The sequence below is a fragment of the Hemiscyllium ocellatum genome, chromosome 10 (assembly GCF_020745735.1).
Source record: "Hemiscyllium ocellatum isolate sHemOce1 chromosome 10, sHemOce1.pat.X.cur, whole genome shotgun sequence".
Taxonomy (NCBI): domain Eukaryota; kingdom Metazoa; phylum Chordata; class Chondrichthyes; order Orectolobiformes; family Hemiscylliidae; genus Hemiscyllium; species Hemiscyllium ocellatum.
Genome location: NC_083410.1, coordinates 97,713,573 through 97,735,734, shown reverse-complemented (window position 1 = coordinate 97,735,734; position 22,162 = coordinate 97,713,573). Strand labels below are relative to the sequence as shown.

The window sequence follows — 22,162 nt, the reverse complement described above, 5'->3', positions numbered from 1 at the left end:
CATTCAGTCCACTCTATCCAATTCTCCCTTCCTTGTGTCCTTGTTGAGGTGATCATTATTGCCCAGATGTTAAAGATGATCCCCTGGCGAGTGAGGTCATAAATGACAGAAGAATCTGAATAGGAAGCCATGCTTGCAGAAATAGAGAATGAAATTCGAAGGATCACTGGCTCGAGTGGAATTTGACTTTAAGGAAGAGAAGGGCTCACATTCACATCGTGCTGCTGATCATTCTTCAATTGTTGAAGTGCAATCAGTGCCAGAAAATTCAACAGCGCTGTATGCAGACTGTCTTAGTCCCACAGTCAGCCAAGATATAAGGAGTAGATAATTCATTTCACAGGGAGATGTAGTGCACTGAGATCTTTCAAGCATTTCCAGGAAACACCTCATTTGATCCAAAGGGCAGGGTCTGTGGCATTCCTCTCAGGGCCTCATGGGAATGCCAATTTACTATGTGCTCAAGTTCCGGGAAACAACCTTGCGAGTCAGACTGAGCAGACAGCTACAAATGGAAGGAATCCATCATGTTTCTAACTTCTGCTGGATTGGAGTCCATTCCTTGAATCACATTTCTCTTTCATGTCCCCACATTCTTCGATGTCATTCTCAGGAAGCATGTACTGGCCCTGGAGAGGGTTCAGAGGAGGTTCACGAGAATGGACCCAAATATAAAAAGCTTAACATATGAGGAACATATGAGAAATGTTTGTGGACTCCGGATCCATACTTGATGGCTTAGAAGGACGAGGGGAGATCTGATTGAAACATTCAGAATACTGAATGGCCTGGACAGAGTGGGTATTGAGATTTTTAGATTAGATTCCCTTCAGTGTGGAAACAGGCCCTTCGGCACACGTCCACACCGACCCTCCAAAGAGCTACCCACCCAGACCCATTCCCCTACATTTACCCCTTCACCTCACACTATGGCAATTTAGCATGGCCAATTCACCTGACCTGCACATCTTTAGACTATGGGAGGAAACCAGAGCACCCGGAGGAAACCCACGCAGACACGGGGTGAATGTGCAAACTCCACACAGACAGTTGCCCGATGTGGGATTTGAACCTGGGTCTCTGGCGCTGTGAGGCAGCAGTGCTAACCACTGTTTCCATTGATAGGAAAGACTGGGACCCGAGGGCACAGCATTAGAGTGAAGGGAAGATTTTTTTGAATGGAGATAAGGAGAAACTTCTTCAGCCAGAAAATGGTCAATCTATTGCCGTATTCGTTGCTGTAGAAGGTTGTGGAGGCCAGGTCATTAAGTATGCTTAAGACAGAGATACATAGGTTCTTAATTGTCAAGGGGATCAAGGGGATGAAGGAGAAAGGGATACATGATTGAATGGTGGACCAGACTCGATGGGCTGAATGGCCTAATTTCTACTCCTATGTCTTATGGTCATATAGTCATTCCTTTTGAAATCCTTATGTGTTCACTCTAATTAACATTTTGTCAATTTTCTGGTAAAGTGCTCCATGTTATGTTAAAATTCTCTTGCTTTATGTTGACAAAACATAACATTATTTTCTTGTGCCTGCGCCCAAATTCTTATATTAAATGGAAAGCAAAATTCAAAGGGAGGCCGCTTCCAAAGCCACAGCAGTTTTGTTCAGTTTTGGTTCATGGCTAACTCTCTATCCACGTGGTCACTGCCCCTTTAACATCACCTTCCTCACTGGTAGGACACTATTAAGATGCTCTCTGAAAACCCGCCCACACAACCGTCTCCCTCTTTCCCTTCTTCACTTCTTCAGAAAATTAAATAGTTCAAACTTTCACTTGGGTTCAATATTGTGGTTTGAAGTCCCTGTTCAAATGTGTCACAAAATTAATCTTTATGTTAATCAAGGAGCAGCAGAATTCACTCTAACAGATTGAAAATCATTTACACTGACACTGCAAATCTTTTGGGTCTTCGAAGGAATTAATGAAAATGGTGAAAAGCTGAAAATAAAAAGTACGGCATAAAATATAACAGAATATCACAATCTGTCTTTCACTATTTTGATGATATAATGCTAACATGTCGAATATAACAGTCAGGCAGGATACACAATACTTGAACAACAGTCATAACACTTTTATAAACATCTTAAATCAAAAAGGACCATCCCTACGATGGAACTGTCTCCCTCGTGGACTATAAAATTCCACTGTTTGGACAACTTCCATCTGGGTCAAGAGTCATTGCAGGGAAACATTTATTGCTGCCATTTCTGTATGATAAGTTTATATTTGCAAGCAACTGCGTTCGCATTTTCAAGAAGATCCGAACAAATTTCTGCCTTCCACTGCCAATGTATCTGTACCTGTGTGCAATGGCGTGTCAAAACATACGTGGATGGGTTTAAAATCAGGCCATTAGATCCCTTAAGCTTCATTCAGTACAATCAGAGCAACCTTCGACCTCAATTCCACTGTCCCACCCATAAGACCAAAGGACAGAGGAGCAGGAGTAGGCCATTTGGCCCATCGAGTTTACTCATTAGTTCAGTAAGATCCCAGCTGATTCAATGATCCCCAAATGCACTTACTGGCCTTTTACCCATAATCCTTAATTCCCTTATTGATAAAGAATGTATCTCAGTTGTTTGTATCGTTAAAGTACCAGCCTGGGCAGCCCTCTGCAGCAAAGAATTTACTACCTCTGAGACAAAATTCCTCCTCGTCTCTATTAAATAGGTGAGCCCTTACTCTGAGATTATTCCCTCTGGTCCTAGACTCTCCCACAATAGAGAAACAACCTCTCATTACCTATGTGCCAAGTCCCCTAAAAGGTTTGCATGTTTCAGTTGGGTGTCCTCTCATTCTTCTAAAATCCAATGAGTACAAGCCCACCCCCCAGCCCTGCCTTGCTTCCCACCTTCCTCGATTTCCCGATAAGTCAAACGTCTATCCATCTCAGTGTTGAAGGCACACAATCATGGAGCATCCGTGATCCTCTGGGATAAAGGATTCCAAAGATTCACAATCCTTACTGAAGAGATTTCGATTCACTGCTGTCCTAAACAATTGATTTTTTTTTATCCTGATATTACACCCTTGCATCCAAGCAACTTCCAACTGTGAAATTTGCTCAGCTTAGGGGAGGTTGGGCACCAAATAAAATTAGAGTTGAGAGTGGGGTGCTGGAAAAGCACAGCAGGTCAGGCAGCATCTCAGGAGCAGGAGAATCAATGTTTCGGGCAAGAGCCCTTCATCCTCATGCCTGATGAAGACCTTTTGCCCGGAATGTCAATTCTCCTGTTCCTCGGATGCTGCCTGTACTGCTGTGCTTTCCCAACGGCACACTCTCAACTCTAATCTCCAGCATCTGAAGTTCTCACTTTCACCAAATTAAGTTAACCCTAGCTGGGGACTTCCAAGGTGCTGACAGGCAGCTCTGCAGTCCAATGTGATGGCACTGTCTCCAACTTCCACTGAAATGCTGGCAGTTGCTAATACTGAACATAAGGTAAGCATTCGCTCCATCTAGTGTGAATCCTGCCTGGCGTCTCTTGATTTTAAAACACTTCTGAGTTCAATCAGTGACAGCTTTGATCTAGAGTCCAGATTGCTTAAACATATTGTGAACATTGCTGGGGAAACAGTGGTGGATTTGCTGATCCTTTTCACATTGTCATTATTCACAACAAACAAGCCAATAGTACATATGTTGCCTCCTCATCCTCTAGAAAGGGAGAGAAATAGAAGCTCTTTTATCTGTATTTGGACGTTAAATATCAAATGGAACAGCAGTCTCAGTCGTTTCCTAGTGTTGGCCCTTTTACAGTACTCGGTGCCAGGGCATGCTACCCAATCAATTGCCAATGAGGTGTCCAGGAGCTTCAGTACTTTGGTGCCACTCATTGACTACAGTGCAATACTTAATGGATGGCAGTAGAAAGGTTTGCTTACCAGTCCTGAGAAAAGCCCACACACTCCAATAATGCAGAGAATGTTGAATACTGCAGAGCCCACAATCGTTCCGACCCCGACATCCCCCTTTGTGATGAACACTCCTGAGAAATAGAAAGGGAAGGGAGAGCCGTAGTACCTCTGGAATGCCGGCTGTACACACAGTAAAAATGTAACAGCACAAACAGTAAACACAAAAGGGTTCATACGCAAAGTATTTGGCCATAATCAAGCACTGAGTGTATACTGAAACTTTTGTGATATACACATTCAGAGTGTGAGCTACCTTGACATTACCAAGCCTCCATAATGAGCCTCCATAAAACTAATAGCCCAACACCATCACTCAATTGCTCCAGAATTCTTCAGAAAGCATCTGAATATATGGAAAATTTGTTGAGATATTGTTTCGCCAAAGCATTAACTTTGAACGGCCAGTTTTCAAATCGTGCGCTGATTCACAATTCTTCAGCTATGATTTTCAAAGGTTTGTTTAAAAAAATTGACTTAGAAAATATGTCAAAAAACAGGTAACACTGAATAAAAGTCATTCCAGTTTCTGTACTATTATACATGAGGAACGAAGGAAGTGTTATCAGCAGTTAGTGGGCACATGATAATCAGGTTAGACAATGCAGAAGTGAAGTTTTTAAGTAAGATGTAAATTTAATAAAGAATAATGAGTTTCAATTTTAAATCTGTACATTTTAAATTTGATAATGTTTGATCAAAGTCTAATATATAAAAACAAAAATTGTAAGTACAACTTCAAAATTAGCAACTGGGAAGGCAAAGTTACTCGAATATTTGGATAAATATTTTGGAAGACAAAATATCAGAAAAGGTGGGGCAAGTGCAATGAAATTAGGCCAATTGGATTGCTCATGGAGCTGCGACCAGAAGGGAGGGTTGAATGGCCTCATTCTGTCTGTATGCATGGATAATTGACCATGTAGAACCAAATGGACCATGAAGACAGCAGGTTCATTTCCTGGAGAAACAAGCAGCCAGGAGTTGAAGCTGAGACCTTCCTGGTCCATGTTGTGTTAACAGATAGAAGCTAGAGTTGACAGATATGGCACTATAATTGGTGCCGTTGCCCTGTTATTGTAAGAGATCCTAATTATTAATCAGGGACTTGTGGCAGATGCTAACTGCATCTGGATGTGACACCCAAATGAACAAACATCCTCCAACACCTTTCAAAAAATTAACTGGTGGGTGGGATATCGAAAGAATTGAACAATGCACCAGCACACGACACACCATTGAGCTTGGAGAAAAGATGAGAATATTCTATTTAATGCAGACAGAAAGACGATACAGCTGAGTGCATAAGCAGAATATGGTTCAATTTGAAGATCCCTCAAATGTCAGGGGGTGAATTATATTGAATCCATTCACAGAATATACGCATATTTTGTCCATAATGTGTGCAAATTTTTTTTGTGCAAAGTGAGCCCGATAAACAAAATAAAATCACTTTAGAGTGAAAGGATAAATAAAATCATAGAACCCTTGCTGATTTTTTTTCACCATTTTGATTTTTAACTGTTTTTTGAAATTATTTTTGGTCTGGAGCTGTTAACTGCGGGCTGAGAGCTGAAAGATGACCTTTGGACTGCGAGAACGAGCTGTTGCTTGTTTATGAGGCCAGGACTGGAAGTTAATAGTAGATGGTTCCAAGTTTAAAAGGTGCCCTGTAGACACTTCAACCACAGGGAGGCCTTATACTTAAGCAGATGTTGAATGTTAACTGAGACCTTACAGGGAGACAACAAAAAGAGTTGCCAGAGTTTGAATTGGTTTTTAGAATGTATTTGAACTGAAATTGGATCACAAAGATTGTGCCTTTGAAAGCCAAGGGACAAAGGTTTGAATTCTCCCGGTTTGTACTCTCATTATCAATGTGTTGAAAGTTTAAAGAATAGAATCAAAGTTCTAAGAATTGAATGAGCATTCCTTAGAGCCTTTTGGAAGAGATTTGCATGCACCGGTGTCATCAGAAACCAAGCAAGATATAATTTTATATGCTGATGATGTTACAGTTTGGGGAGTCTGCTGAATTGAACTGGCCTGTTACACCTCCCTTTTGATTTATCCTTTAACCCTGTTGGTTTGTCTTTCAGTCTTTGTGAGAGTGTGAGGCTAGAATTAAAAAGGACTAGGTTTAAATCTTAGACGTTAATTAGATTACCTTGTGGTTTGACTTTGCTCTGCAATTATTATTAATAAATTGTCCTCCAACGCCTTTCATAAAAAATGTCTGGTGGGTGGGATATAGAAAGAATTGAACACTGTATTATTAATAAATTGTTGAGTCTTTTGTTTAACCTGGTTATCTTGTATGGATTATTCACAAAAATTGGGACTGTTTATTCAAAAGGTCTGGCTAGGAATCATTGGGGTCAGTTCCGAGGGTCTTTGAAGGTTTTAATTTTACTATGTTGTGAATACAGCGGTAGGGGGGCTGATTTGATTCAGCTGTCGTGTCGTAACACAGGGCCATACTTTAAAGCTACAAACCTTATTATTGCTATCAAAATGGATGCCTATTCTGGTAGACCCAGAATTAAGCAACAAAAGCTAAATGTAAGCATGCAGGTGGTAAGGAGGTATGGTATGGTGTCCTTAATATTGGGAGGATTTGGGTAAAAGGGTTGAGATGTCTTGCTGCATTTATACAGGGCCTTGGTGAGACCAACCTTGGAGTAACATATGCAGTTTTGGTTTCCTTATCAGAGGAAAGATGTTCTGGCTATGGAGGGAATAATCTTCGAGGAGAAAGTGAGGACTGCAGATGCTGGAGATCAGAGCTGAAAATGTGTTGCTGGAAAAGCGCAGCAGGTCAGGCAGCATCCAAGGAGCAGGAGAATCAATGTTTTGGGCATGAGCCCTTCTTCAGGAATGAGGAAAGTGTGCCCAGCAGGCTAAGATAAAAGGTAGGGAGGAGGGACTTGGGGGAGGGGCGATGGAGGCGGGATAGGTGGAAGGAGGTCAAGGTGAGGGTGATAGGCCGGAGTGGGGGTGGGGGCGGAGAGGTCAGGAAGAAGATTGCAGGTTAGGAGGGCGGTGCTGAGTTCGAGGGATTTGACTGAGATAAGGTGGGGGGAGGGGAAATGAGGAAACTAGAGAAATCTGAGTTCATCCCTTGTGGTTGGAGTGTTCCTAGGCGGAAGATGAGGCGCTCTTCCTCCAGCCGTTGTGTTGCTATGGTCTGGCAATGGAGGAGTCCAAGGACCTGCAAGGACTTCAACTCCCCCTCCCACTCCACCAAGGACTTGCAGGTCCTTGGACTCCTCCATCGCCAGACCATAACAACACGACGGCTGGAGGAAGAGCGCCTCATTTTCCGCCTAGGAACCCTCCAACCACAAGGGATGAACTCAGATTTCTCCAGTTTCCTCATTTCCCCTCCCCCCACCTTGTCTCAGTCCCAACCCTCAAACTCAGCACCGCCTTCCTAACCTGCAATCTTCTTCCTGACCTCTCCGCCCCCACCCCCACTCCAGCCTATTACCCTCACTTGACCTCCTTCCACCTATCGCATTTCCAACGCCCCTCCCCCAAGTCCCTCCTCCCTACCTTTTATCTTAGCCTGCTGGGTACACTTTCCTCATTCCTGAAGAAGGGCTCATGCCCGAAATGTCAATTCTCCTGCTCCATGGATGCTGCTTGATTTGCTGCGCTTTTCCAGCAACACATTTTCAGTTATAGAGGGAATAAACAAAGGCTTACCAGACTGATGCCTAGGATGGCATGACTGACATAAGAAGAGAGATTGGATTGGTTCAGACTACATTCGAATAATAATGGGGCATTCTCATAGAAACCTATAAAGTTCTCAAAGGACTAGGCCCCGTAAATGCCGGAAAGGTGTTCCTAATGACCAGGGCAGACAGTCTAAGGATATCGGGAAGGTCATCCAGGACTGAGATGAGGACAGATTTCTTCACCCAGAGAGTGGTGAGCCTGGGGAATTCTCTGCCACACAAAGCAGTTAAGGTCACAACATTTGAAGTTTTCCAGAAGCAGTTTGTTATAGTTCTCCTGGTTAAAAGGATCAAGATCTTAGGGATCTGAGGAAAGAAACACAACATTAAGTTGATGACAAGCCACCATCATATCGAATGGCAGAGCAGGCTTGAAGGGCCGAATGGCCTACTCCTGTTCCTATTTTCAATGTTTCTATGTAAAGCCTGTGACTTGGCAGGAACAGTGGCAATGTGGATGCATAGTTGGCTGAGTGACAGGGCATGTGAGTAGCTGTGAACAACTGTTTTTCAGACTGGTATAGTGTGTACAGTGAGAATCACCAGGGTTGGTATTAGGACCATTGCTTTACCTATGTGAATAATAATATTCAATACCTGAATTAGTGACATAGACTTGGGGGTGTGTAGGGCACCATTTCAAAATGTGCTCATGGCACAGAACTTGAGAGTACAGTATACAGTGAAGAGGACAGTGATGGACTTCAAGAGACTAAGGCAGGCTGGTACAATGACTGATTGTAGCAGATGACTGGCAGCGCGGTGTCTCCGTGGTTAGTACTGCAGCACCAGGAATCTGGGTTCAATTCTAGCCTTGGGTGACTGTCTGTTTGCACATTCTCTCTGTGTCCGTGTGGGTGAGCCCCTGTTTCCTCCCACAGTGCGAAAATGTGCAGGTTAGCTGGATTGGCCAAGCTAAATTGCCCATTCAGGCCAGGGTTCTGCAAGCTAGGTGGGTTAGCAATAAGAAATACAGCAGGGGTGGGATGGATGGGATACTTTTTGGAGGGTCAGTTTCAGCTCAATGGGCCGAATGGCCTGCTTCCACACCGTAGAGATTCTATGACAAAGAAATGTGAAGTGACACATTTTGGTGGAAGGAATGAGGCGAGGCAATGGAGAGAATTCTAAAATGGGGTGCAGACATGGAGGAATCTGGGGGGTGCAGAAGTTATTTGTAAGTGGCAGGACAGGTTAAGAAAGTTGTTAAAAAGCCACCCAGATCCTGGGCTTCATAAATGGCAGAACAGAATCCAAAGCATATTACGGTGAATGCTTATAAATCACTGGATTAGCCTTGACAGGAATAATGTGTCCAATTTTGTGCATCACACTTTTTGGACAATATGTTGCAGTGGGGGTGAGGAAAGGATTGATGACAATGAGGGACTTGAGTTACACAGGTTGATGTTAAAAACTGGACTGTTCTCGTTAGGGAACAGAAGATCGAAAGGAGCAGATGTTCAAAGCTTCGAGGAATTTGGAGAGAGATGTCAATAGGGAGATGAGGGAGATACGAAATACATACCTCATGTCGGTTTTTACTGTGGAGAAAGACATAGAAGCTAGGCAACACAGGAAAATAAATATTGATGTCTTGAATACAGTTCACATTACATAAGACGGGGTGCTGGAAGTCTTAAAAGGTGGATAAATCTCTAGGATCGGATCTGGTGTATATTGTGGAAAGTTAGGGATGGAATTGCAGGCCTCCAGCAAAGATATTTGTATCATCTATAGTCACGGGTGAGGTGCTAGAGGACTGGAGGGTGGCTAATATTTTGCCTTTATTTAAGAAAGGCTGTAGGGAGGACCCTGGGAACTACAGACCAGTGAGTCTGTTGGGTACGTTGTTGGAGATGATTCTGGGAGATAGGTTTTACATGCCTTTGGAGGGGCAAGGACTGATTAGGGATAATCAGCATGGCTTTGTGTGTGGGAAATTGCGTCTCACAAACCTGATTGAGCTTTTTGAGGATGTAACCGAAAGGATAGATGAGGGCAGAGTGGTAGATGTTATCTACATAGATTCTAGAGAAGTCTCTGACAAGATTCCACATGGTAGACTCATCAGTAAAATTATATCACATCGGAGTCAGGAAGAGCTTGCCAATGTATACAAAATTAGCTTTGTTAGAGGATGGTGGTTGAGGGTTGATTTTCAGACTAGTAGCCTTTGACCAGTGGTGTTCTTCAGGCATTGGTGCTGGGTCCACTGTTATTTGTCACTGTATCATTGACAGTGAAAGAGGTTATCTAAGATTACAAAGGATCTTGATCAATGGGCCAATGGGCTGAGGAATGGCAGATGGAATTTAATTTGGATAAATGTGTAATAATGCATTTTGATAAACAAACAAGAGCAGGGCTTATATATTTGATGGTAGGGCCCTTGGTAGTCAAATAGAGAGACCAAGGGGTTTAGGTAAGTCATTCTTTGCAAGTTGCGTTGCAGGTAGACAGGGTGGTTAAGAAGGTGTTTAACACAATTGCCCTCATCGCTCAGACCACTGAATATAAGAGTTAAGACGTCATGTTGAAGTTCTGCAGGATGTTGGTGAGGCCACGTTTGGATTACCGCGTACATTTATCTGCTATAGGAAGGACATTATTAAATTGGAGAGGATTCATAGAGTCATACAGCACGGAGACAAACCCTTTGGTCCAACTAGTCCATGCCGAATGTAATCCCAAACTAAACTAGTTCCACCTGCCTGCTCCTTGTCCATGGAGAAAGTGAGGACAGCAGATGCTGGAGATCAGAGCTGAAAATGTGTTGTTGGAAAAGCGCAGCAGTTCAGGCAGCGTCCAAGGAGCAGGAGAATCGATGTTTCGGGCATGAGCCCTTCTTCAGGAATGAGGAAAGTGTGTCCTCACACTTTCCTCATTCCTGAACAAGGGCTCATGCCCGAAACGTCGATTCTCCTGCTCCTTGGATGCTGCCTGAACTGCTGCGCTTTTCCAGCAACACATTTTCTGCTCCTTGTCCATATCTCTCTGAACCTTTTCCATTCATGTTCTTATCCAAATGTCTTTTAAACGTTGCAATTCCTAAGATATTGCCAGGAGTGAAGGTTTGAGTTATAAAGAGAGGCTGGATAAGCTGGGAATTTTTCCGCTGAAGCATGGGAGGTTGAGCGGTGACCTTATAGAGGTTTATAAAATCATGAGGCGCATCGATAACGTGACCAGCCAAGGTCTTTTCCCTAAGGTAGGCGAGTTCAAAACTAGGGGGCATACTTTTAAGGTGAGAGGAGAAACATTTAAAAAGGACCTGAGGGGTGAATGTTTTACACAGAGAGTGTATGTGGAATGAACTGCCAGATAAAATGGTAGATGCAGATATAGCAACAACACTAGAAAGACATATGGACAGATACAAGAATAGGAAAGGTTTAGGGGGATATGGGCCAAATACAGGTAAGTGGGACTAGCTCAGACTGGGGAACTTGGTTGGCATGAATGAGTTGGACCGAAGAGTCTGTTCCCGTATTGTATGACTCTAGAATCATTCCCATTAGTGGAAGGATGTAGATCCAGAGGACACTTAAATGGAACATCACCACAGCCCCAGAGGACCATAAGCTGCTTTCTCATTTGAGAGAGATGATTGGTGATCACTTTAACTTGAAGATTCCCATGAATCAGGTGAGGGTGCGATGTTGAAAAGGCTGGGTTTTCATCAGGAATTGAACCTGCACTGTTGATGTCAACACCAATATAGGATCGTTTTTATTCACTCATACAACATGGGTGTTGCTAGCTGGGCCAGCATTTATTCCCCGCTCCCCAGTTACCCTTGAGAAGGTGGTGGCGAGCTGGTTTCTTATACCCCTGCAGTCCATTTCCTGTAGGTAAGACCCACAATGCTGTTTCAGGTGGATTTCCAGCTCTTTGACCCAGAAACAGTAAAGGACCGGCATTATATTTCCAAGTCTGGGTGGGGTGCGGCTTGGGGGAAATTTGCAGGCAGTGGTGTTCCCACGTATCCCATGGATTAGCAAAAGAAATAAAGGTGATGAGAGGTAAAATCTTAGTTTTAAAAAACCCAACAAGTTGTCAGGAGAAGGAAGATTCAATTCCAACTTTCAAAACAAAGTTGGATAATTATCGGAATAAACGAGCAATACCTTGGGAATAAAGGTAGGGGAGTAGATCAAGTGAATTGGTCTTATAGACAGCTGGCACAGACAAGAACAAAGAGGAATGACATCCCGTGCAATAACTGCCCTACGATATTGAGAGAGTTCTGGGTTCTAGAAGAACACTTTAGTAAGAGTCGCCTAATTCTCAAAGGCTTCTTGTGGAACACCAGCAAAGATTTAGATAACCTCGAGATCTCACGTCTCAAGATTTTGTTATTATGCTTTAAAAACAGAACATAGAACAGTACAGCACAGTACAGGCCGTTTGGTCCTCGATGTTATGCCGGCTGTTTATCTTACTCTAAGATCAGACTAACCTATGTGGCCTACATTGTATTATCCTCCATGAGCCTATCCAAGAAAATGAAGCCACATGCAAAATGGCATTTCTGCAAACAAAAAACTAGCGTCAAAACAATTTTGTTGGAGAAATGACGAACAAGACAGGGATGAACAAATCAGGAATAACAAAGTGCAGCTTTGCTTTCTTACAGTTGACTTCACTGAGTTACCTATGATGGAGGTGAAGAGCTCAGGGGCTGAGCTTCCAGCTGCCATGAATGTAGCTCCGGCCACGTCTTCACTGAGGTGTAGGCGCTGCAGAAGAGAAAGCACAGTAAGAAACAATCATGGTCAGGCATCACCATGACAATTACCAATAGCGTTTACCCAGCCTGAACTGATGCTCATTATTCTGACCTGGCACTCGGTCCATATTCCTAATTTAATCTCCTTCCACAATCCCACTTGTAATACTAGCACTGGATGTTTTCTTTTTGAGCCAGATGTAAATATGGCTGGATCTGTGTTTTTTGATGTGAATTCATTAGAAGCTGTAGCAAAAGGTTGCTTCAAGGGATAATGCCAGGAAAGAAAATGCATCGTCAAACAGTTCTTTAAAATTCCAGGGACATGGAAGAGGCTACTTAATGTCATTATGACGATTTCACATGGGGGTGATACAACTTGCAGACTGTGTCAAACAAATGGGAAACAAGTCTCTTTGAGATTTGTTTTAATGCCTAGTAATGAGACAAAGGCGTTTATCCTGCCTAACAGCTGGAGAGGAATCATGTCTCGTGGGTTAATAGTGTTGCTCCAAGCAATCCAAGTGCTGAGTTCCCTGATAAATTCAACAATCTGTCCACAATGATTTAACCAAGCGGACCCTGAAAACAACTGCCAACCTCTGAAAAAGGAGCAATGTATTTTTTCAGAATGCAACAGAAACCAAACAGTTACCTTGCTCAACAAGAGCGAAAAACAAAATACTGCCGATGCTGAAGATCCGAAATAAAAACTGGAGTAACTCAGCACATCTCACAATATCTGTGCAGAGAGACAAACCAAGTTAACGTCTTTAGACTTTTCATGGGAACCTCCTTTTTGCATGGGTTTTATGGCTGCTTCCACAGGTATATTTGAAGGCGGAGGGTGAGCAGTAAAACGAAGCATCTCCTTTCTACTCATCCCCAACCTGTCTCCCATATTACAGTGGGCAGGACAAGCACAGTCAGTCCTCGTAAAGTCACCTCCTGTTCTTACACCAATACCTTTGACATCTCCTGAGGATCTGACTACACCCTCAACACCCCCTCTCTTGACCTCTCCACTAACTCTAAATTGTCAGACTGCTCATCTGATATCCAGCAGAACTTTCCTCAATTCAGTGTTGGGAAGGCCGAAGGCCATTGCCTTTGGTTCCTGTCACACACTCCACTCCCTCACCATCAATTCCATCCCTCTCTGCAACACTATTTCAGGCTGAAGAAGCCTGTTGGTAAGCCCGGTGTCACACTCAGCTCTGTGATTAGTGTCCTGTTCCACCTCTAACTATGAGTTTAATTCTGTCTCTGCTCTTCTGCTAAAGTCCACATCCATGTCTTTGTCATCTCAAGACTTAACTATTCCAAGTGTTAGTCTCCCACATTCTACTTTCCATAAACCTCAGAGATATCAACATTTCTGTAATTGGGATCTCTTGAACACTTCCAATATTAGTCACTCCATCATTGATGGTCCTGTCCTCAGCTACCTGGGCCCGAAGCACTGGAATTTTCAGACCTCCACTTCTCCTGCTCCTCCCTCACCTCCTTAACAACCTACCTTTGACCAAACCTTTGGCCATCCAATCTAATCTCTCCAAAAATGGCTTGATTTCACATATTTTTCATAATGCATCTGTGAAGGTTCCATATAAATGCAAATAATTGTTGTAATCCAAATAATAAAAGCAGTCAGTCAATTAGGTTTGGATTTTAAAAATCTGGAACTAATAATGACCATGAATCCATTGTCAATTGTCAGAAAAATCCATCTGGTTCACTAATATTCCTTAGGGAGGCAAACTGTCATCCTTACCTCTTCCGGCAATGTGACTGTCTTTTAACTGCCATCTGGGGAATTAGGGATGGGCAATAAATGCTAGCCTACTCAGTGATGTCCACATCCCATGAATGAATAAAAAAAATTAGTGCAAAGTAAGATTCCTCAGGTTTTATTTAATTGCTAAACCCTCAGCTCTCTGTTAAACTTATTTTCCTATTTACTTGACGAGTGATAATGCAATGAAGTGAGAGTTGTGAAGTTTCAGGAAATGTTGGGGGTAACACCATGTTCACAATATTTAAGTTTAACACACAGAAAATCATAACTTGTTTGTATTAATAAACATTCCTGAAGAAGGGCTCATGCCCGAAACGTCGATTCTCCTGCTCCTTGGATGCTGCCTGACCTGCTGCACTTTTCCAGCAACATGTTTTTCAGCTCTGATTTCCAGCATCTGCAGTCCTCACTTTCTCCTGTATTAATAAACATTGAGTCATTCGTTTGGGATTGTCCAATTAAATTCCACCGAGACGTACGGTCCATACAGACGGAGTGTGGTAACCTTTTACCCCCTCAGTTGGAGCTGGACTGAGATCCAGGCAGCGTGCTCACATTTCCAAATTCATTAATAGACTCATTAATCCACTTTCTAAATAACCTGTTATAACACATGTCCGCAACAGATGGGAACTGAACCCAGGTCTCCTGGCTCAGAGATATGGACAAAAACACTGCAGCACAACAACCCTGCACTCAAGGTTGGAAAATATTTTCTAATTAACCTGTTCAGAGATTCACCTCCAGAGCACAAGTGAGTTGAACCTGATCTCTTAGCCAAGATTTGATTTGGTTTATTTATTGCCATGTGTATCTTGTTGCAGCATACACTGAAAAGTGTTGTAGAGTGTGGCCAATCTCTTAAGACACAGGGGAAAAAAAAACAAAACAGCACAATGGCTCAGTGGTTAGCATTGCTGCCTCACAGCGCCAGGGACCCGGGTTCAGTTCCTGCCTTGGGCGATTGTCTGTGTGGAATTTACACATTCTCCCCATGTTTGTGCTGGTTTGATCAGGTTTGCTCCCACACTCGAAAGATGTGCAGGCCAGGTGAATTGACTACAGAGTCCAGGATGTGTAGGTTAGGGGAGCATTAGTCAGGGGTAAATGTAGGGGAATGGGTCTGGGTGGGTTACTTTTGGGAGAGTTGGTGTGGACTTGTTGGGCCAAAGGGCCAGTTTCCACACTGCAGGGAATCTATGAAAACACAGAATATAAAAGCTGAAAAATGAGTCCAACTTCACAGTCCTTCTTGCTAAGTGCTTATCCACGGGCCATGGTTCAGGAGGCCAATACGAGTCCCCACTGCCACAGAAACAAACGTTGCCCCCTCTTTGGCATGATCACACCTCCACTGTCACCCTTGCTGCTGAATTCTCAGTGGGCGTCGCCAATGCAGACACTGTGAATGCTGCCGGGTACCGGACTGGCCCCAAACTCAATTCCACTGCCACCATGAGTCCATTTCAGGCCCATCACACTGATGCAGCCACGTGCTAATGATGCCAGGTCTTGTCGTGAGTGCAAACTCATGCCACCGCCACATCCATGAAACAGCGCTGGCATAGACATTGCCGGGAATCCAAACCCGTCTCCACCGCAGCAGCCATGAGTCGGCACTGGGACCACCTTGACAATGCAGAAGCTGCCGAGAACCTGAACTCACCTCTGGCTTTGCTGCCACAGGTTTGAAATGCCAAGCCCACTCCAGTCCCCGTGGCCAAGCAAACTCCAATACCTCCTACTGATCGCACTCCAGTCACCCCTGCCGGGCCCACTCCAGTTCATGGTGCGGGGCTCACTCCAGTTCGTGCTGCCGGCCCCACTCCAGTTCATGCCACGGGGGCCATTCCAATCCACGCTGCAGGACCTACTCCAGTCCACGCTCTGCCACCTACTCCAGTCCTGTGCTGCCGGGCCCACTGCAGTCTGTGTTCTGCCGGGCCCACTGCAGTCCGTGTTCTGCCAGGCCCACTCCAGTCTGTGTTCTGCCGGGCCCACTCCAGTCCCTGCTCTGCCGGGCCCACTCCAGTCCGTGCTCCGCCGGGCCCACTCCAGTCCGTGCTCTGCCGGGCCCACTCCAGTCCATGCTGCTGGGCCCACTCCAGTCCATGTTCTGCCGGGCCTACTCCAGTCCGTGTTCTGCCGGGCCCACTCCAGTCCATGCTGCTGGGCCCACTCCAGTCCATGTTCTGCCGGGCCTACTCCAGTCCCTGCTCTGCCGGGCCCACTACAGTCCGTGCTGCCACGTCCACTCCAGTCCACACTCTGCCAGGTCCACTCCAGACTGTGCTGCTGGGCCTAATCCAGTCCATGTTCTGCCAGGTCGACACCAGTCTGTGCTCTGCCGTGCCCACTCTAGTCCATGCTCTGCTGGGCTCACTCCAGTCCCTACTCTGCCAGGTCCACTCCAGTCCGTGCTCCGCCGGGCTCACTCCAGTCCGTGCTGCTGGGCCCACTCCAGTCCGCGCTCTGCCAGGTCCACTCCAGTCCCTGCACTGCTGGGCCCACTCCAGTCCGCACTCTGCCAGGTCCACTCCAGTCCCTGCACTGCCGGGCCCACTCCAGTCCCTGCACTGCCGGGCCCACTCCAGTCCGTGCTGCTGGGCCCACTCCAGTCCCTGCACTGCCGGGTCCACTCCAGTCCCAGCACTGCCGGGCCCACTCCAGTCCCTGCACTGCCGGGTCCACTCCAGTCCCAGCACTGCCGGGTCCACTCCAGTCCCAGCACTGCCGGGTCCACTCCAGTCCCTGCTCTGCCGGGTCCACTCCAGCCCTTGCTAGCGGGCCCACTCCAGTCTGTGCTGCTGGGCCCACTCCAGTCCCTGCACTGCCGGGCCCACTCCAGTCCGTGCTGCTGGGCCCACTCCAGTCCCTGCACTGCCGGGTCCACTCCAGTCCCTGCACTGCCGGGTCCACTCCAGTCCCTGCACTGCCGGGCCCACTCCAGTCTGTGCTGCTGGACCCACTCCAGTCCCTGCACTGCCGGGCCCACTCTAGTCCGTGCTGCTGGGGCCACTCCAGTCCCTACTCTGCCGGGCCCACTACAGTCCGTGCTGCCACGTCCACTGTAGTCTCGGCTACCAGGCCCATTCCAGTCTGTGCTGCTGGGCCTAATCTAGTCCATGTTCTGCCAGGTGTACTCCAGTCCCTGCTCTGCTGGGCCCACTCTAGTCCTTGCTGTCGGGCTCACTTGCTGCCACCGATGTCTTTGCTGCAACTGAGCTCTTCATGAAGAGGTAAATGAAATAAAGTCAAGAAGTAGGGACATTACCACTGTGCCACAGGAGCACCTGTAGTCACAGTATGTCCTTGGATATTGTTCTTGAATGGAATATCTAGTCATTTTCCTCAATCATTAGTTCAGTGATGTTAGTTACATGTGTATTTTCCTGATCAACCTGTTCAGAAGTGTTAGTTTACACCTCTTGAATGGGTGGTACTTGAACATGGAACTCCTAGCTCAGAGGCGGGGATACTACCACTGTGCCATGAGACTCCCAGTTAAAGTTGAAATAAAAATATCCTTTTCCTGCCAGCGGTGTGCCTGACAGATTTGGAAACAGGTTCAGTGAAATAAGATTGGTTTTGCGAATCGGTGACATCTTGTGTCAGGAGGTCAAAAATGCTGCATTTCTGTACATCAGGCCTTCCACATTCCTGTGAGCCAAGGGGCTTCAAGCTAATTAAATACTTTTATCCTGGAAACACAGTTTACGTGTAGGAGAATGCAGTCACCCGCACACAATAGTATGGTTCCATAAATGTAACTTGTATTTATTGATCACCTCCTGATAATACGTCTGCCTGACAGCATCGATAGAAAGAAAAACAGTTGACATTAAGTCCAGTGATGGTCCTTCAGAACCTGACCCGAAATGTTAACTCTGCTTTTCTCACTTCAGACCTGCTGAATTTCTCTAGCACTTTCTGTTTTTGTTTCAGATTTCCAGCACGGTGGCACAGTGGTTAGCACTGCTGCCTCTCAGCGCCTGAGACCCGGGTTCAATTCCCAACTCAGGTGACTGTCTGTGTGGAGTTTGCACGTTCTCCCCGTGTCTGCGTGGGTTTCCTCCGGGTGCTCCGGTTTCCTCCCACAGTCACAAAGATGTGCGGGTCAGGTGAATTGGCCATGCTAAATTGCCCGTAGTGTTAGGAAGGGGTAAATGTAGGGGTATGGGTGGGTTGCGCTTCGGCGGGTCGGTGTGGACTTGTTGGGCCGAAGGGCCTGTTTCCACACTGTAAGTAATCTAATCTAATCTAATCACCCACAGTTTTTGCTTCATTAAGTGGGCAGCACGGTAGCTCAGTGGTTAGCACTGCTGCCTCACAGCACCAGGGACTTGGGTTTGATTCCTGCCTTGGGCAACTGTCTGTGTGGAGTTTGCACATTCTCCCCGTGTCTGCGTAGGTTTCCTCCGGGTGCTCCGGTTTCCTCCCACAGCCCAAACATGTGCAGGTCAGGTGAATTGGCCATACTAAATTATCCATACTGTTAGGTGCATTAGTCAGGGGTAAATATGGAGGGGTGGGTTGCTGTCTGGAGGGTCGGTGTGGACTTAATGGCCTGTTTCCATACTGTAGGGAATCTAATCTAAAACAGCCTTAAGTGCCTCACATAAGAGTTATCAAGGAATTCAAATGATGTCAAGTGATATTGGGACAGGCAGGCAAAAAGTTGGTTAAATAGATAGGTTTTCTGGAACAGCTTCAAGGAGGTGAGAAAGGCAGGGAGGTATAAAGTGGGAGTGACAGCGTCCAGGGCCCAGGAAACTAAAGACAGTTCTACACACAAAGGATGGCAGATATTTGGAACTTTCTTCCACAAACTGTACAAAAAAAAACAAAAGATTTGTGGATGTAAGGCAGGTGTATGGGATTAGGCCACAGGTCAGCCATGATCTCAAGGAATGGTAGTTTGGGCTTGAAGGGTTGAATGACCAACTCCTGTTCAGTATTGTGGGATGTTGTAGCTGAGAGTGCAGACAGGACCTTGGATTTGTACCACACCTGACTGTGCGTCAATCTCTCAGTATAGCACTGAAGTGACAGCATCTATCCAAAACGTGTCATCACAGACCTGAGTGCTACCACTGAGCCAAGAACTATAATTCAAACCAAACTCGTCTCATATTAATAAAACTCGAGTAAGAAATGAATCCTTGCAATTAATAAATGAACTGAAATGGGATATTGAAGTTAATGCAAGAGGAAATAATTTGCTGGTTGGTTGAAACAAGGCAGGGGAATAAAAGAGGTGTTCATTCATAGGATGTGGGTGTCACTGTCAAGGTCAGTATTCATTTCCCATTCTGCATTACCCCCAAGGCAAGCTGTGCTAGTGCAATAGGCAAAATGCTCTCCCTTTGCGCTGTCCGATTCAATGATCAGATATGGATCACCAAGCATTGATCTCTGATTTCCGAATCCCATCCCATCCCACAGCAACACTGTGTGGATTAATCCCACAGGAGTGTGGGGGACCAGGGTTATGACAGTCTTACAAACCTTTTATAAAACATGGTTACTTATAACGCTGACCTAGGTGTGTGAAAAGGCTGTGGGCTGTGGTATGATAACACACACACACACACACACATGCACACGTGCATACACACACATGCATATGCACACGCATGAACACGCACACACACATGCACACACATGCATGAACACACAACATGCGTGCACACACACATGCGCGCGCGAACACGCACACACACACACATTAAAATACAAGGAGGGAAGAAATTGTGAAGTGAAAATAAAATTAATTCGGTCTAAGATACTGGGGCCACAACATTCGAACTTATTTCTAACCTGTTAAGGTAAACCACCCGAATAGTCAGTGTTCTGAGTTATGAACATTGACTGAATCTTTAATTAAATATAGAAAGTTTCAGACTCAATTGAGTCATACAGCATGGAAACAGACCCTTCAGTCCAACCAATCCATGCCAACTATAATCCCAAATTTAACTTGTCCCACCTGCCTGCACTTGGCCCATATCCCCCCAAACATTTCTTATTCATGTACTTATTCAAATGTTTTTTAAATGTTGTAACTGTATTCCCATCCACCACTTCCTCTCGTTCCACATACGGACCAATCTCTGGTTAAACAAAATTGCTCCTCATGTCCTTTTAAAATCTTTTTCCTCTCACCATCCAAATATGCTCCCCAAGTCTTGAAATCGCCCAGCGTAGGTAAAGACATTTGCCAGTCATCTTATCTATACCCCTCATGATTTGAATAACATCACCTCTCGACCTCCTACACTCCAGTGAGAAAAGTCCCAGCCTATCCAGCCTCTCTCTATAACGCAAACCTTCCATTTCCAGCAACATTCTGGTAACAGGATGGGAACAGGAGGAGCCCACAATCTTGTTCTGCCCTTCAGTTAGATCATGCCTGATCTGTAATGTAACTCCGTCTATCCTCCTTGGTTCTGTCAATCCTTATGTTAAAAATAAACTACATATTCCAGATTTTGATTTTTCAATTGACCTACAGCCCCACCAGATTATGATGCCAGAAATGAAATGCTTAAGGTTAGCAACAGGCTGAACTCAGAGCCAACAGCAGCTGAGTTATCATTTAAAGTGAAGGGAAGCAACACAAACAGTGGGATACTGAACAGTGGTTTATAGAAAGCAGTATGGACAATGTAAGAAATTGGCCTTGAGTAATTGGCCAATTCTGCGAAAATAGACTGAAAACAAGGATGTGTTGACAGTGTCAGCTCAGGTGGTGCATAAAGATACTTATGTGAAACATAGTTAAAAATCACACAACACCAGGTTATAGTCCAACAGGTTTAACTGGAAGCACTAGCTTTCGGGGCGCCGCTCCTTCATCAGGCGGTTGGCAGCGCTCCAAAACCTAGTGTGCTTCCAATTAAACCTGTTGGACTATAGCCTGGTGTTGTGTGATTTTTAACTTTGTCCACCCCAGTCCAACACCGGCACCTCCATATGCGGAACATAAACACCAGTGCAGCCCCTGTTAGTCTGAATGCACTACGTTCCGTGTTGTGAAATATATGCAACTTAATGTGATCCCCGTTCACTGGTGACCTTCAGATCAGATCACGAATATCAATTCTCTCAGTGTCAATTCTGGCAAAAAGGGTCTTATCATGCTAGGATTTACAAACAACAATCATAAAGTCTTCAGGCGACTCTTCATCTTTTAAAGCTTTGAAAGCACAATGGCCCATATTAATGTAATTAAATTAGGCAAGTAATACACTCTTGCCCTGATGGATGGTCTCTAATGCTGCCTGTCATGGTTGGGAAATAATATTTCACATCTAATTAACTGCATAACTGTTCTTTCCAACTGATTTGGTCCTCATCCATCAAGTTGTGCGGGCCCTTTCATTCTGGCTCTGCCCTGCTTATACCTCACCTCCTCCAAAAGGTCTGTCCTGGAGATGTTTACACCCTTCTGTGTTTATACACACAGCTTGCATTCTCCATGCTGTGACCCTTGTTTGCCGCCTTTGTCATTTTTCACTCTTCGTGAGGTGCTGGCTCCACAATTTTCTTTGGGAGGTAGTTTGAAAAGGGGTAATTTTTTAAAAAATAAGTTTGGTTTAAAATAATTTTAATATGTACACACAACTGTGGGCTCTGTGGGTGCCCCTGGAACGTAGGGGCAGGGACAGGCTGGGGATTCCGGGCACACGCTCAATCGTTAAGATGATAAGATGGAGGAGCTCAGGTAGGCCATTCAGCCCATTGAATCTGCTTCACCAATCAACCAGATTATGGCTGATCTGATAGCCATAGAAACCCTAAAAATGCAGAGATAGATGATTTGGCCTGCACCTCTGAAGAGCACCCCATCCAGACCCACACCGCCACCTCTGTGTGGGGTTTTTACCATGACTAACCCATCTAGCCTGCACAACCTTGGACACTTCAGGGCAATTTTGTTTCTCATGGCCAA

General features: G+C 45.2%; 1 protein-coding gene across 3 annotated transcripts in view; it reads right to left on the bottom strand.

Moving 5' to 3' along the window:
- slc24a3 (solute carrier family 24 member 3) overlaps nucleotides 1-22,162 on the bottom strand; it is a 379,752-nt gene that overhangs the window by 89,774 nt on the left and 267,816 nt on the right. For all 3 annotated transcript variants that reach the window (XM_060831785.1, XM_060831784.1, XM_060831786.1), the window contains 2 exons: nucleotides 12,336-12,420; nucleotides 3,906-4,009 (listed from right to left, as the gene is read on the bottom strand). In XM_060831785.1, coding sequence (XP_060687768.1) covers nucleotides 3,906-4,009; nucleotides 12,336-12,420 — 189 coding nt within the window. The remainder of the gene's footprint in view (nucleotides 1-3,905; nucleotides 4,010-12,335; nucleotides 12,421-22,162) is intronic.